We start from the raw sequence: 16,835 nt of genomic DNA, 5'->3' as shown, positions 1-16,835 counted from the left end.
TGCCTGTGAACATGTTTTCAGGAGATGGGAAATGTGTGACGGAGGCCAGGACAAGGGTATCCACAGGCAACGACACAAGGGACATAAGGTATGTACCGTTAACAGCTCTTCTGAATAGTAACAAACTGTGACTGACCTGCAGCATGCAGGGTATCAACCTAAACCATTCACAACAACTGCAGCAAGGTGCCCTCTATGTTCGAATGCCAGTGGTTTGTGACCCTTTGACTGAACAACATCGTTGGGCCCGTAGAAAGTAGCCTGCAGAACACAATGATTGAGGGGCATGCCAAGTGGAGTCAAGTTCTCTTCCCTGATTAGTAGTGCTTTAGTCTGCAGTCTGACAATAGACACTAGCTGATATGAAGGGAACATGGAACTCATCCTTGTTCAGCTAATGTGCATGAAGTATCTCAGTAAGGTGAAGGTGGAATTATAGTGTGTGCAGGAATCACCAATGGCCAACATACCAACCTCCATGTCATCTGAAACGGTATCTCGACAGCCCAGAGGTATCAAGATGAGATCCTCAGTCCTCAAATTCTGTCTCTGGCTGAAGAAATTGGCGCATCGATAATGCCTCCTCCCACCAAGCATGGATGGTGAATGACATACTTCAGGATGAGGGCATGGAAGAATGTTATGGCCCACATGTTCCCCAGACCTTAATCCAATAGAGCATGTCTAGGACACCCTGGAACGATGCATATCGGCTACACCGGGACCTCCTGCAACTCTTCAACAGCTGTAAATGACTGTCCTGGTGGAGTGGCTAAGGCTGCCACAAGAACTTACCAATAATCTTATTGATTCAATGCCAAACAGGCATGCAGCAGTATTAGCAGTTCATGGAGACAACACACCTTACCAGAGATTGTTTTTTGTTGTGAACATCACTGTTTGTATCGACTTATTACACCGTGGTATACTCACCTGAAGTGTGTCGTATCATGTGTCACTTGCATAAACATCCTTTTGGGTTCTGCTGTCACCATAATTGTTCACAACGTAACTGTATCTGTTGATGGAATGCCAAAAACATGAAAATAAATCATTGTTGCACCATTTTCTGGGTCGGTTTTGCTCACCTATTTTTTTTTTAACTAGTGTATATGATTCATTTTTTGACATTGATTTTGTAGTGGCGGTTAATATTTACTGATATAAATTATTTTTAATGATAGGAAAGACATCAATTGCACAAAGTGTGTTGCAAGATTTGGATCCAATGAAGTTCCTGATTCTCAGCATCAACATGTCAGCACAGGTAAGATTGATGCAAGAAGGAAATTAGTTAAAAGAATGAAACTATATTGCTTAATGTAGGGCTGAGATGATACCAATATTGATGTATTGATATCAGATAAATTATTGGTTCACATTTAATCACGAATGACCAATACTCACACTTTTTCGGATTCTAGGTATCATGTGCTGGTCCAGAACTACTATGCGACGCTTTCATAGAGTTGAATTATCCTGTAAATAATTGCCAATTTTATCTTTTTCTTTCTAACATGGTGTCAAGAGTGCATTAAGTGATAGCTATTATGATTATTTCCCATGTACTGAATTGAATATTTATATATAAAACTCTGGTACATTCATTGGTATATTTGCAATATAATAGTTATATATTGATATTTTTAAATATTCTGAGCACAGTTCTTAATTGTTAGTTACAATATTCAAGCGTTGCTATGTGTGTGGGTTGGATTTGGTTAGTGATGGTAATGGCTCAGGCCCACCTCATATGTTTGTTCCAAAAAGATGAATGAGTTGTTAATTTGGCGTGTGTTTTATTTAGTCTGTAGTTTCGTAGTCTGTAAATGAATGTTAAGTTGATTTTCAGGTTCTTTCCATGCTGACCAAAGAGCAAGCAAGTTCTTTCATTGAATGGATCCAAAGGAAATTTGCTTTATATCAATTTTTTTTTCAGCATTTTTGTGAAGAAATTAATAAACAAATTTCTTCCTTTTCCAGACTACATCAAACAATGTTCAAAGTATTATTGAGGGCAGAGTTGAGAAGAGAACTAAAGGAGTGTTTGTCCCAGTTGGAGGTAAGTATTGATCATGAATACTTTGTTACTTCAGCATATTCCCAGGCTTCTCCGTTGGTGTAGTGGTGACTACATCACCTTGTAATCAAGGGGTCCCATGTTCGATACCCAGTGGAGGCACAGTGCACAGTGGTTTGGATCCTACTTTAAACTGTAGGTCCATCCCAGTTAGCCTATTTGTGCCGGAAGTGGGCTTACAACAATTCAATTCAAATCATTTCAACATATTCCCCATGTAAAATATTTTTTTTTTACATAAAGGGCTTTCAATATCTGGTTCCCACTTGGTTTGTCATCTTCCTTTTTTTGGTCAACAATACTTTTTTTAATGCACCTTCTCTGTTCTGTCTGGCACCAGCACTGGTCTTGTAATTACTAAAAAAGTGCTGAGTGTTTCTGCTCCATTTTTTTTGCTCATGTGCATACATGGATACATTATGGGTGAAGGTGGTAGTGATTTTCCTTTCAGCCTTCCCGATGGCGCAGTGGTAGCGTCGTCACCTTGTAATCAAGGGGTCCCGGGTTCGATACCTGGTGGAGGCACATAGTGGTTCGGATCCCACTTTAAACAGTAGGTCCAGTCCCAATTAGCCTTACTGTGCATAAAGTGGACTTATAAAACCAACTCAATGCAACAATGGGTAGTGGTTCTCCCTTCCTCAAGACTTCTGAAACAATTAGCATATGAGTAAAGGTGAGGGGAATATGAGATTGGTTATTTATATCAATATGGAGCATAGGCATCCCGCAACACCCAAAATAACATATTTTAATATATTTTTTCTGGTTGTTTTGATCCTGCTTCTTTTTTCCTTTTGACGAAGGGTACCACATGTCTTTCCTTATTCATTGGGTCACACAAATTACTCGATATGACGAAGCTAGGGTGCCGAAGGCGGAGTCTGCATGAATCAATACCCTCAAAATCGTTAATATTTTTGGCATTTCCAGTTTACGTCATCAGAAGATGTTGTCTGAGCGCAAACATATTTTTATGGTTATCTACCCTGATGGAACCCTTTAGTTTATAAATTTTATTTTTTGTTTATATCATTATGCCCTAATGCACAACCTTTATTTCAGAAAACATTAGCTACTATTACATGTTTTGTAGTTGTGTGCATCTGTGCATGTGTGTGTTTCTGCACATGCACGCACACACGTACTCATTCACTCACTCATGCACTCACTGACTCACCCACCAAATCACTGACTCACCTACCCACCCACTGACACCCACCCACCCACTGACACCCACCAACCACTCACTCACAAACTCACTCACTCACCGACCCACTCACTGACTCCTACACCTCAAAATGTCCTACATACACCTACATCCTTTACTACCTCATCCCCAACACAACAGGCGTTTCTCCCTGAAAATTTTCCCGTTCCTACGAAACTTCCCTTCTGAGAAGATCCCCGTGGCTTATTCTATTTCAGGAGAGGTCAAAGCATTGGCAGTCATTTCTGCGCCAAACTGCAAAAAATGAAGCAAGAGAATCTCTTTTAAATCGAACATTCACCAGCCAGACTCATACAGCTTCAGGTAGTTCTTTTTGAACAGTTTATATTGTTATTCCCAGTTTATATTGCATATTTCGTGGCATTTTTCACGTTAAAATGCAAATTCGGGGTCATTCTGGAAAATGGTGTAATTTGCGTTATTTTTGCGATTCCGAAACACCAAAAACTTGCCTCCATAACCTACCCAAATACATTTTAAACACTTTATTTTGCTTTCCTCAACTTTTCGGTGTTATCATTAAAGCAAAAACTTCACGTCCCTACTTATTATCATAATACAGTTATATACTGCTAATTATGTAAAAATAATATGCCATGAATGATAAATAACTGCAATGAAGTAACAAGTTTCAGTAATAGAATTTTCGTCATGACTGCCATTTTGATGACATCATTACAGACAAACGAGGGATTAAAAACTTGTAGTCTGTGACACTTTAGGATTAGGAATGAATGTAGTATCTGTACACAAAAGAGCATGTTCTATGCCGGAAGTGAAATATTTTCAGTCAATTCAACCCCACTAAATATATAAAGATGGTTGCCATTGGCATCTATCACCCCCCCCCCCCCCTTGCCCGGGACTTCTAGAACTAGCAGTGAATTGCCATTTAACATAATAAATGGAGATCCTACCAAATCAGATGTCTAATTGAACTTAATAGGCAGCAGCTAAAAGTGTTCATGCACTACCCTACCATTACAACAATAATTTAAAAAGTGGTTCAAGTAACAACATTTTGGCTTTTCTCTTGAAGTTTTCATCATGCTTCACTTACATCAATAAGAAAAAGTTTCGTAAGTGTTAAGCAACCCGTGATAAGTTGGTAAACACACATGGTGCAAATTAATGAGGGATACCAAGGGTAATTTTATCCCTCATAACAATATAATAATCACACTTGTAATTCAAATATTTCCCAGAGGTAAACTTGTTTGAGGTGGTGGTCATTTTCCCTCACTATTTGGCTAACTGAGCTCCCATCCAGAGAAGGGATGTTACTACTTTTAGCACATATGGTTGTGTATTGCCAATTAAGTTTGTATCCATTTGACAATATGTAATTCAATGCATATAATGGTTGAGCAACATCTGAGGTAAATCAGATTACTATAACTTGCTCTACTAACAGCTTACAGAAAACAGTTATTTTCCGGCCATTTTTTTTTTTGCCTCTATGTAAACAATATTATAATGTGGCAATAATAAAGTACATTTACTTATGGTTACTTTGTCTAGAATATTGCTATTTTCTATTCAATCTCATATTTAATGAATAACATTGGTTGCCCATTGAGAGATAATGATATTGTCATTGAGAGCACAATTTATACTATTCATTGTATTCAGTAATGTCAAAAATAAACTCAGGGGCCTCCCTAATGGCATAGTGGTAGCATCGTCACCTTGTAATCAAGGGATCTCAGGTTCGATTCCCGGTGGAGACACATAGTGATTCGGATTCCACTTTAAACTAGGTCCAGTCCCGATTAGCCTTACTGTGCATAAAGTGGACTTAAAACAACAACTCAAAAATAATCTGCTTTCTTTTGAGTTGAACCTGTGTGAGAGGTTGATTTACTAATTTATTTGATAAATTATGAACTTATTTAAACACTTTTTTTTCATTTTTATTTGTATTTTTACATTAAAGGAAAGACCATGATTACATTCCTGGATGACCTGAATATGCCAGCTAAAGAGACTTACGGATCTCAACCACCTTTGGAACTGATCCGAATGTGGATTGATTATGGATTTTGGTACGACAGACAGAAACAAGTGACTGTTAGTGTTAAGGTAAAAACGTTTTCACAACTTATTATACCAATTTCCAAAATTCTCTCTCTCTTTCTCTTTCTCTCTCTCTCTCTCTCTTTAATATTATACCTTTGTACAGGCCTTAGTGGATTCACTTTCACCATATTTGTATTTGTGTGCTTGCTGACTGCACTTTATCTTTTGCTCGACTCCATAAACACATACACTTGTCTAAATGGTATTAGGAAGTAATATTTCCATCCCAAGTATGTAGCATTTTTTTCTGTATAACAACTTTGTTATAGAGAGCCAAGCTGCAAGGGGCTCATAAACAAATTGAGAAGATAGGAAACATTTACCAAACATTAGACATGGTCCAAAATGAAACATTTATTGATAGCTATAAAGCACTGATATAAAATTTACTGTTACAATACAAAATGTCAAACATTTCACAATGAACATTGGCATTTAGTAAAGTCTTTCAGTTGATGTTTATGTTCTACCTTTTCTAGGATATGTTACTTATGTCAGCAATGGGTCCACCTGGAGGAGGGAGAAGCTATATATCTTCCAGACTTCAGTCAAGGTTCAATGTTGTCAACATGACCTTCCCAACAGATGCACAAGTTGAAAGCATCTTTGGCCCAATGCTTCAACAGAAATTGGGAGATTTCGATGAAGATATGAAACCAATAGGTAATTTTTTTTATCTTAACTGCTCTTTTCTTTTAGGGAAGGACCAATATGAAATTTTTGCTCATACTGATAAAGTATTGATATCAAATTTTCCAATACCGATGTTCTGATATAAAATGCTGAAGATTCTTTTAAGAATATATGTGGTCCATTAACCTCCATAATTAATGTTTGCAACTAAGTGACTACAGTGGGTTTTACCATTTAAAATAAAACTGCATATTTAGATCTCTGTTTTACAAACCCAGGATACACAAATTATACATTCGTATTCATGAAGACAGTAACAAAATGGCACATTTTACACTGAATTATAGGCTATTTATAGATACATATATTGCAGTGGTAGAAAACACACAAATTGTATGTACATGTCTATTCACAAAAACAGTACGAAAATGGCAAAATCTTGCAATAAATTACACACTATTTACAGATATATGGCATTGCTAATATTATCAGTAATTTTACCAATAAACTGATGCACCAATTTGCCTAAATTGGCTGATACTGACAGAGTACCGATTAATCTGTCCCATCACTTATTAACAGATTACCATACAGTACTATAATAACTGTTGCTTGTCACACAAAATATTCACTTCCATGTCACTTGAAATTTTCATCACAATTCTTGAAGAATCAGAGAAAATCAAGATGCATTTTTCTCCTATCTTTATACTTAATAATCAAAACTTCATACGTACCATAACTTCTCATGATACTATAAAAAAGCAATCGGTTATTAAATGCAAATAATGTATGGAATGCATCCATGTCAAATGTGTTGTGCACTCTGAAATCCTTTTGTTCTCAGTATCCAGTTTAATTTTCCAAATTAATGGAAAATTTAGTGAAAAATATTTCTCAAATTGTTACTCAGTAAAAATCATTATGAATCTAGGCTATTCAGGAAAAATAACTTAATTTAAAAAATGCAATTTTACAGCAGACAGCTTTTTTATGTTTATTCTTATAATGGAGAACATTACAGACATGAAATACAAGTTGGATCATCACTGTTTAGAATCTTTAGATGCCCAATATAAAATTATATTTATAATATTCTCTGTAATTGATTCAGTGTGACTTAGATGAAAGCAACAAAAAATCGTAGTTTGTGATGTGTGTGCTATGATACTATCAGTATATTTTTTAACCGAATTGCATGCTAGATATAATGACCATGTCAGTATATGAGGATCAACTGTTTAAGTGTATGCTGAGGTACTTTTGTGAAACATTTTTATAAATTTATTCACAATGTAGCATATGTAACATGTGGTTTTTTATGGTGAAATCACATGCACTGATTTTTTTGGGTTTGTTTTGCAGGAAAGAATATCACTGATGCAACTATAAACATGTATAAAAATGTTGTATCAAAGATGTTGCCAACTCCTACAAAGATACATTACTTGTTCAATCTACGTGATATTTCAAAGGTTGGTATTATAATCTACTTATGACAAAATCAGATCACCATACAAGGAAAGTTAATTATAATTAGTGCAAAATAATTGTGTTCAATTTGTAATGTTACAATTAATGTGCAGCAATCACAAAAAAGTTGTAACTGTTAAGAAAGCAGAAAATTCCAAATATAAAATGTCATCCATTTGTGAATGTATTTTGCCAATTTAGTGATAAGTTCTACGATTCAAGTTTTTACAATACTAACACCAACCATTTTTTTAATGTTTTTTTTTGTTTGTGCAAAAGAGTTAGTAGAGGGTATATTCAAGTTAAAAATAAAAACATGTACTGTACTTGTAGATATTCATTTTCAGTTGCTTTCTGCATACTTTGATTATTCAGCAATAAAATCTAAGCAAGTGATGGATTTCATTGTCCTTTATAGGCCCATTATGATGTGCTCATTTGTGATATTTGCTAAAATTTAGATTAGTATTAGAAAGAAGCAATGAAAGTAAAATGATTAAATTGTTGTTTTATGTCCATTTTATGCACAGGAAGGCTAATCTGGACTGGACCTACAGTTTAAAGTGGGATCCAAACCACTATGTGCCTCCACCAGGTATTAAAGAAACCAAAGTGAAATAAACACGAGATTTTCATGTAGAAACTCAAACCTAGTAAAAGTATGTAGAGAGACTAGTTGAATTCCTCAAAGAATTTTCTTGTAACGATAATTTGATTGCATTGGAAATCTCTCTTCAGTTTTCTTTGTACATTTGAGAGAAACTTGCCATTGTTATGAAATTGTTGGCAGACTGCTTCTGTTGTAAGTTATCCGTTTGAGGGAAACAATGCAGTTTACAGAAATGCCAGGTACTGTGCAATGTATTTTAACTCCAATTTCACCTAAACTTCTGACAAATTTATTACTTTGTGTTCAAATTTTATGCAGATTTCACCGAGGTGAAGCAAAATTGGTTCAGTGTTTCAAACATCACATAAATTTCTCTCTTTTCAATTTGAGGAATAATAATATCCTCCAGTATCTTAATTATACTTTTAATTTCTGTTTGAAGGTGTATTATATTATTGGTTTATAGTACAGCACCTTGAATAACGTAGTGTGGAAAAGGACCCAAGAAACTGGTTCCCCGAGACGATGACAAGTAGATAGCAGTGCGATCGACCCAGGTGCTAATTTTGTTATGAAAGTAATGCGGCTTTGTTAGTTTTTGGAATATATTGTGTAGATTTGTTTTTCTAGAAAGGTGGTAAGTAAATTGATGGAAACAGTTATATTTGTGGAGAGATTTGCAGTCACGAAATGGCATTAATTTGGAAAGAAAAGTAAAATAAAATGAATAAATAAATAGCATGCGTAACACAAGAAGAAACATCGCAATGTGATTCCGGACGTCAGGTCTTGGACTGTGTATTAGGTCTTGGACTGTGTATTAGAGTTTATTTTTCTATGTTATTAGAATATAAATAGTATCCTGAGAGATATTTCATACCGAGGCTACAAACCACAAATGTCGCTTGAAAGCGAGCAGTCGGAAATCAATGCAGCCTTTCGAACCGTAGGGACAAAAGCTCTGACTGCACCGTTTCCTCAAGGAGATTTTACACCAAAGCGACACACGACAAACGATACAAGGATTTCACACCAAAGCGACATGGGTCATTCGGTCCAAGGCAACTTTCATACTGAAGTGACACATGTTGCTTGGAAAGGAGCCAATCAAGAGCAAGATTTTACATCGTAGCAGCATGACGGGAAGCACAGGCCAGCGTTCGGTTGGTGAAATCCTCAAGCGATAAGTGTTGCGTGCCGCTTGTCGCTTTGGTGCCCAATCTCACTAAAGCAAGACACTCATTGCATCGCGTATGCGCAAACAACAAACCACGGCAACATGTTGCAAGCTATTGAGGAAATGGCCCAGTTTGAGCGACGCAGAAGCGACAAAGCAACACGTGTGGCTTATCGTATCGTCTAGATCTGTTGTTGTAATGTGCGGTTTATCGTGTCGCCTATCTGTTGTTCGCAAGCAACGCTTGCTAATAGACTGAAGGCACCATGTCGCTTGTCACTTAGGTGGGAACTACCCCTGTAGCACATCGCTTCAGTCTCAGCACCCTTCCATTGGGAGCTTTCCGACCGAAGTAACAAGTAGCACGCGAATACGCCATATGAACGTGTCGTTTGCTGTTTGGACCCTCATGTGCAATGAATGCTATTTTACAGTCTGGAAGTGTGTGTCACTAGTGTGACAGTGTGAACATCCCGTGTCGCTTGTCCCATTGGTTTGAAAGTTGCCTTACACGCATGTCGATGGCACTAAGAAAGTTTTGTGCGGTTCCCCTTGTCGTTTCATGCAATCATCATTATCATCATCGCCACGATTAGTTTAAAGCTGAAGAAAAGAGACAGTAAATATCAAATATACAAATGCTTCAGTGTGTATATCTTTAAAAGAAATGATGATGATGATGATAATAATAATGAACCTAATTCATACACAAAAATTTAGTTGCCAAGAACATTCCACGCATATTTTTTCTCCCGTATTATTAACGAAAGTATGACGATAACAGGACGTGGTTGACTGTTTAGAATGTTCGTTAATATCTTTGCGACCACTGTACCAAATATCATAGTAATTATCACATTCATAGAAATGCTTCATGTAAAAGAATCAGACGTTGCAGCGAAAACTCCATTTACTTCCATTATAAGCAGACGAATAAAACCGGGTCCAACACCAGGGCCTCTAGCGGTATCATTTTCGAGTGGAACCAGCCAGAGAGCGCAGAAGCATGCCGTTTTCCACACTACGTTATTCTAGACGCTGTAGTTTATAGTTTCGAACTTCATGGTATATATGAGAATGTAAATCTTTCATGACTGTTTTTCCTTTAGTAGGCGGACTTGTCTTCAAGTGCAGTGTTGCCAAATTTACAACTACATTTCTTGAGCTAAACATATATCTGGAAATGTCAACATTATCCTAAAAAGTATATATGCTTCATAAAGTTTTTCTTATTCAGTAATTGAAAACCTAATTAGAAAACAGATTTTTGTAGCATCATTTAGCTAATTTATCTATTAGACATTCATACATTTGGCAATCACGGCGAACGTGATATTCAATCTGTATATTCAGAACTTTTAAATGAGACATTACAGTTAATGGATGAAGCCGAGACATGTTATGTTTTTTAACCAAAACGTTTCTTCCGTTTCAGATATTTCAGGGACTTCTAAGAAGTCAACCACAGAGCCAAAGTAATAGGAATGCATTTTGCAAATTGTGGGTCCATGAGTGTTTCAGAGTATTTTGTGACAGAATGGTTGATGAGAGGTAAGTTCCTGTGACATATGGGTTTTCATTTGCAAGGTATTAGAGATAGTACAGTGTGAAAATCTATTGTTACTGATCAATGAGCCATGCCATGTTAAATTTTTCCATTCATGTGCTGGACTTGCATGACTTGTTGATAAGTTCTATCACTTACTAGTATATAATGGGAATACTTATGGAACTGTATATGATTTGAAGCACCACACCATCCTTCTTGATCAACTGCTCCTATAGACTTCTGTGGTAACTTATACTCTTCCATCTACTCTATTGTGGCATTTGATGTGTGAAGTATCACTGTTACATGTTCCAAACTATTTCTTATTCCATTGTTAGTTCCAGATTTGGTCGCAGCCATCGTGCATTTACATTCTGAACGTATTAAATTGTGCAATGTGGAAATACGAAATTTAAAATTTTCACGTAACTAATAGTACTTTGTTTTGTCATCCTAATTTTTGGACTGACCTCAAAACCTTTTTGAAGGATGTGGCAGGTCATTCTTTTTTTCCATCCCTGAAGAAGAATCGAGGTCAGTCTGAAAATTCGGACAACAGAACAATATATGTGTTATATCAGCAAAAAATACATATTTCTCAACCTCAACAGTTAAGTATATATTTTGATGTAATAGAGATGATGATATAAAAGACCTTGCATCTAAAGTAATCAGTTTGGCGGTTACGCGGAGATAGGTAATTAACTCTGATACACTTACTATTCATTTTTCCGCTAAAGTTTTTTTCAGCGATTGATTTCGCCACTCGTCTTGTGGCTTTGTCAGGTGTGAACTGTCTTGCTGCGGCTGGCGTGGTTCCTTCTTTCGCTTGTACATGTGGCAGCGCTAGTTGATGCAGCACTTTCACTTTTTGTCGTTCTCGTGCGGGTGTAGAGGTTCCTTCTGCCCCTCTTCTGCCATTTTTGCAAGGAAGGCGGCTTTTTCCACAGAGGCTGTGATGTCTGGCACTGGGGGTTTCTTTTCCTGTAGTGCAAACTTGAGGCCGAATTTTAGAATGCATTCAAACTCGCTGGGGAATTTGCAATTGGATAAGTTTATGATCTTTGGGCAGATGTCTGACTTGTGAGATGCAGGGGAGGGTGATGGTTGCAAGGGGGGGGGGGATGGATTCCAGGTTCCACCAAGCCTAGAGAATTTTCTTTTGTGAGTGATGAGTTTGTCGTATGTGAATTTTCTTAACTTGCTCTGCAAGATTTCTTCAAAGTCGGAACAGCCCATATGGTTGCTAAACTCACACAACTTGTAACACACTTCACTAAGAGCACTGATTTCACTATGCACCTAGTTTATCAGGGATCGCAGCACTTTTGTTACAGATGCGGAGCGGGATATAGGTTTCCACGCAAGAAAGTCGGGGAGCACTCTTTATTTATAGCACTTCTGAAGGAACAAAAGATTGAGTTGAAGCATGCGCAGTTTGACCTTTGCACTTTCGTATTTTCGCCATTCCCCCAGGTTAGGGGAATGATTCACATTGCATCTAAAGATATCAGTTTCCACGAAAGTTTTTTTCAGCAAACTATTTCGCCACTCATCTGGTGGCTTCGTCAGGCGTGAACTGTCTTGCTGCGGCTGGCGTGGTTCCTTCTTCTTCTGCTTGGGCATGTGGCGGCACTAGTTGATGCATGATGCAGCACTTTCACTTTTTGTCATTCTCGTGCGGGTGTAGAGCTTCCTTCTGTTGCCGCGCCTGGGGGTTTTGGCGCTGTACAAGGCAGTTCCAGATCTTGTCATCTGCTTTTGCGGTGCGGTGTTTGCTCGCGTGTGCAGGCGGCCTTTTTTGCAAACGTTTGGGGTCTGTGCTTGGTTTCTTGTCACGGGGGGAGCAGGTTGGGTGGGCGCTTGTTGCAGAGGAGGAGCAGGTTGGGTGGGTGCTTGTTGTTGGAGAAGTGCAGGTTGGGCAGGTATGCATACTCCTGATGGTGGGAAGCCAGGTTTTATTGAGGGCCACGGTATTGGTGTTGAGGTCGGCGGGCATGGTCACTACTGCGTAGGTTTCTTTTGAAAACTTTTCTAGTGTGGATTTTGCTTGCATGATTATTTTAGAAGAGCCTATGCTATGGTTTTCGTGTATGAGGTTGCAAGAAAGGCCTATTCTTCTCCTCCCAAGCCTGTGGTCAGCATCATGCTCCTTGAGCCTTTCATCAAGCTGGAGCTTAGTCATCCCTACATATTTGCCTCCACATGCGCAGGTGACCATGTAGACGCCACTTCTTGCATTGGGGTCGGTGTAATAACGTTTGAAATGGGTTAGGTGGGAGGCTATTCATTTCCCTTCCATCTTTTCTTGCTGGGAGTGTGGCTGGTTCATTTTTCTTGTCTTGGTAGTGTCCAGGAGTTGGAGAAGTTCTTGTCGGCTGTACCCATTGCTGATGCCAAGGAAGATGATATGCTCAAATTCAGTTTGCAGGTCTTCGGGATCCGAGGTGAGGTTGATGGCCCTTTGGAAGAAGTTGATCCAGATGTTGTTTTTTTGCCGTGCAAATTGACCTGAAAGTTTGTGGATGTATTGCGTTCCGGAGTTGGGTTTTCTGTATATGTGTATATTGATCTTGAATTTGCCATTTTTCCTGCCTATGGAGAGATCTAGGTAGTTTAGTGTGCTGTCTTTTTCTTCCTCTTGTATGAAGTGAATGCTTGACTGAGCCGAATTAAATAATCGTACAGCTTCTTGTAATTGCTCAGGGTTTTTGTAAAGGAGGATGGAGTCTTTTAATGATCTTTTCTCTTATCTAATTTTAGGGATAGAGAGTGGTTCCTGAACACACTAAATGAATGCCTGGGTCAACACTTTGATCTGACTTTCAATGCTCTGTGCCCATCAAAAAGGCCACCCATGTTTGGTGAGTGTTGATAATTTATATTGTTGTTTCTTTACTGTAATAATACTATCAATATGGTAAAAGCTTATCCATTTAGTGGCATAATATTTGTTTGTATGTGTAGAATGTGATGTTACATTTCTAATTCAAATATTTTGAATATAAGAACTTTTTTAAAGGGCAAGCATGCACTGGGCAACTAGGTTGAGTGACCAATGGCAAAAGGATGAGACTACTACCATTGTGACTACCAGTTGTGCAGCCAATTCAGCATGACATCACAACTCCATCTAATTACTTTTAAATTTGGTGTAGGACTATTAACATCCTTGTAGTTATGAAAGCTTTTTTTAACAAGCATTTTTTTTTTTGTTTGTTTGTTATTTATAACTGTCTTTTCTGTGTTTTGAAGATAAACACATTCAAAGGTTCTTAAGATTTTTCTTTCCATTCTTTTTAAATTGTTTATTACTGTATTCTTCACTTGTTATGTTCCAAGTGATTTTTTAAAATTATTATTTGAGTTATAAATTGTTTCTTGAAGTTCTTTCTCCATTTTCAAGAAAGAAAGAAAAAATATGGAGAGATAGATATACAAGAAAACACATATTCCAGATCAGCCACTCTATTGTCGACTGCCATTTAAGATTGTGTACTTACTGTTCACCCTGCCAGCTCACTGGGTCCCGGTTGGCTGTCAAGAACCACAAGTCACAGCAGGCCCACAGGAATTGATCCATACAACATAATATGTCTCTTTGATCATGACATCCACATGCATAGTGCATGTCTGCTCTTAAAAATGCATTGGCTTTAGAGCCAAGTAATAAGATGATGAATGTGTAATTGCATTGATCACTTTATAGACTCATCCTTTAATTGTAGTGCATGACTGTATTTTTCAGGCGATTTCATGAATCAGCAAGGATTGTATCAAGATCTAGATGACACAGTAGTATTGAAACAGCACTTAGAGAACCAGCTTTTGGAGTATAATAATTCAATAGGAGTCATTCCAATGGATCTAGTGTTGTTCAGGGATGCAATGGATCACATCACTAGAATTGTCCGTGTTATTTCTCAGCCTCGAGGGAACATGCTGGTAATAGGAATAGGCAAGTCATATTTTATATAATTATTTGGTAAAGTGGTGCAGCAACTCATGCCAAAGATATCTGATGAGTTAGATTCACATGTGGTAACTGGGAATTATGTATTTTTTTGTATTGTATTGTATTTTTGCTATTTGGGTCACTTTATTATATTAGAATTGACAGAAGTGTGCACAAAGAGTAGAATAAAGCCAAACCATCCTGAAGGATGAAGTGGTGGATTGAGACAATAAGGAAGGCTGTAAAGAAAGGAAAAAAAGTCTGCACCTCCTTAAAAAATATTTTCTGAATGTGAAGAAAATGCTTTCACTGTGCGTTGAGAATCATTAGAATCCAGAAATGATAAGGAAAACCATCCAGAGTGTGTAAAATCACAATTTAAAGACCATCATGGGGTAAGGCAAGTTGCTTATCATTAGACAATAATTATTATTGTGGTAGGCTCGAATCTTGACCTATTGAGTTGACATATAGAGGCAACTTGTTTCTTGTATTACAGCTCTATCAACCACACTACCATGTACGAATGTGAATATTTACGACTGATGAAAAATAAATTATTTGATTGTTGTAGGTGGCAGTGGAAGAATGTCTCTAGTTCGTCTCTCAACATTCATTTGTTTGTATGAAACATTCACAGTGGAAGTAACAAAATTATATAGGAAGATTGAATTTAGAGAAGATCTCAAGAAGCTCTATGCCATGACAGGAGTGCAAGATAAGCTGACAAGTTTTCTTTTCAATGATACACAGGTAATGTCATCAGTAGAATACAGTAACAAGAAATGATTAAGATTGTATAATGGGATATCACCTTTATATGGGTCTGTGGTGCTAATTTCTTCATTTCAGTGAAAAAGTCAAATTAAGGAACACATTATAAAAAATTCAAAATCAAGATAAATCCTCTATTAGAGTCCTCCCCAATTACATAGTAGTAATGTTGTCATGTGACCAAGAGGACCTGGGTTCAATCGCTGGATTCAAGCATATTGTGCAGTGGTTCGAATCATACTTTAAACTGTAGGTACAGTCCCAATTTACCTATCTGAACATGGAGTCGACTCCACAGTCTTTCCTTTTTCCTTGATTATACATTTTTCAGGTGCCTTGCAGCCAATTTTTACATTCCAAATTATGTGCCAATGTAAAATTTTGAAATGTGTATCCATCTGCTCCATCTGCTTGTTGGATCGTACGTTGCTTAAAATTCCAAAAGTTCTATGTACATGCCTTCATTTGTTGAGTCCCCAACCTCATTGTGGCCCCTAAATGAACAGTCTTGCTTCCCCTGAAATACCACTTCATCAATTAATCTTCTTATTCTGTTTTCCTTCACTTTTTCATTATGCGAACTGTTGGCAATCTTCTTTTGCAAATTCAGGAAATGAAAAGTGTGTGCCGTGGCACCCTGGGTGCCATGACTGGCTTACAGGGGCACTGGATTGGATTGGATTGATTTAGTTTATTTTACTTCGCGTTTGTGCCTCTTGGCTAATTTGCGAAGATGGGGATGAGTGATGAAATGATGAAATTGATGAATGGACATTCACAAACAACCAAGCCCGAGCGGGATTCGAACCCGGGACCATTGGCATTGCAGTGTGATGTGCTAACCACTCGGCCACAGTGTTCGGCTACAGGGGCACTGCAAAATGTTCCAATTTTTTCACTGAAATGACACTTAATTGTTAATCTACACATGGTTTTAGAATCGGACCATCACATCAACCCAAATGTGTGCTTATTTAGTACATTTTACATTTAAAATGTTTCTGAATTTGAAATATGTGTTTATTTTTTTAACTTAAGGCAAGCAACCTAACAACACTAACTGACCATTGTAAGTGTTAGATAGGCCTACATTCTGACTTGGACACCATGGGAAAAATCTTGAAACGCTAAGGGCACCGTGAAACAAAAAAGTTTGAGAACCCCTGGTTTACGTGAATTTTTTGTCAACATGGAATATATACTCTGCCATCAATTAAATTTTTACACATATTTTTTTTAGCAATTTAGCAAAAAAAAGGTAAAAATAAAAGGTA

General features: G+C 37.5%; 1 protein-coding gene across 1 annotated transcript in view; it reads left to right on the top strand.

Moving 5' to 3' along the window:
* The window catches only part of kl-2 (dynein heavy chain 2, axonemal kl-2), a 373,042-nt gene that overhangs the window by 223,510 nt on the left and 132,697 nt on the right, over positions 1-16,835 (top strand). The window contains exons 50-58 of the mRNA XM_083120771.1: positions 1,185-1,267; positions 1,984-2,062; positions 5,248-5,393; positions 5,870-6,053; positions 7,389-7,498; positions 10,719-10,834; positions 13,596-13,696; positions 14,581-14,790; positions 15,362-15,540. Of these exons, the coding sequence (XP_082976897.1) occupies positions 1,185-1,267; positions 1,984-2,062; positions 5,248-5,393; positions 5,870-6,053; positions 7,389-7,498; positions 10,719-10,834; positions 13,596-13,696; positions 14,581-14,790; positions 15,362-15,540 (1,208 nt within the window). The remainder of the gene's footprint in view (positions 1-1,184; positions 1,268-1,983; positions 2,063-5,247; positions 5,394-5,869; positions 6,054-7,388; positions 7,499-10,718; positions 10,835-13,595; positions 13,697-14,580; positions 14,791-15,361; positions 15,541-16,835) is intronic.

Source organism: Lepisma saccharinum, chromosome 4 (assembly GCF_977018435.1).
Source record: "Lepisma saccharinum chromosome 4, izLepSacc3.1, whole genome shotgun sequence".
Taxonomy (NCBI): Eukaryota; Metazoa; Arthropoda; class Insecta; order Zygentoma; family Lepismatidae; genus Lepisma; species Lepisma saccharinum.
The sequence above is the reverse complement of the archived record's forward strand: the minus strand, read 5'-3'. Positions and strand labels throughout refer to the sequence as shown.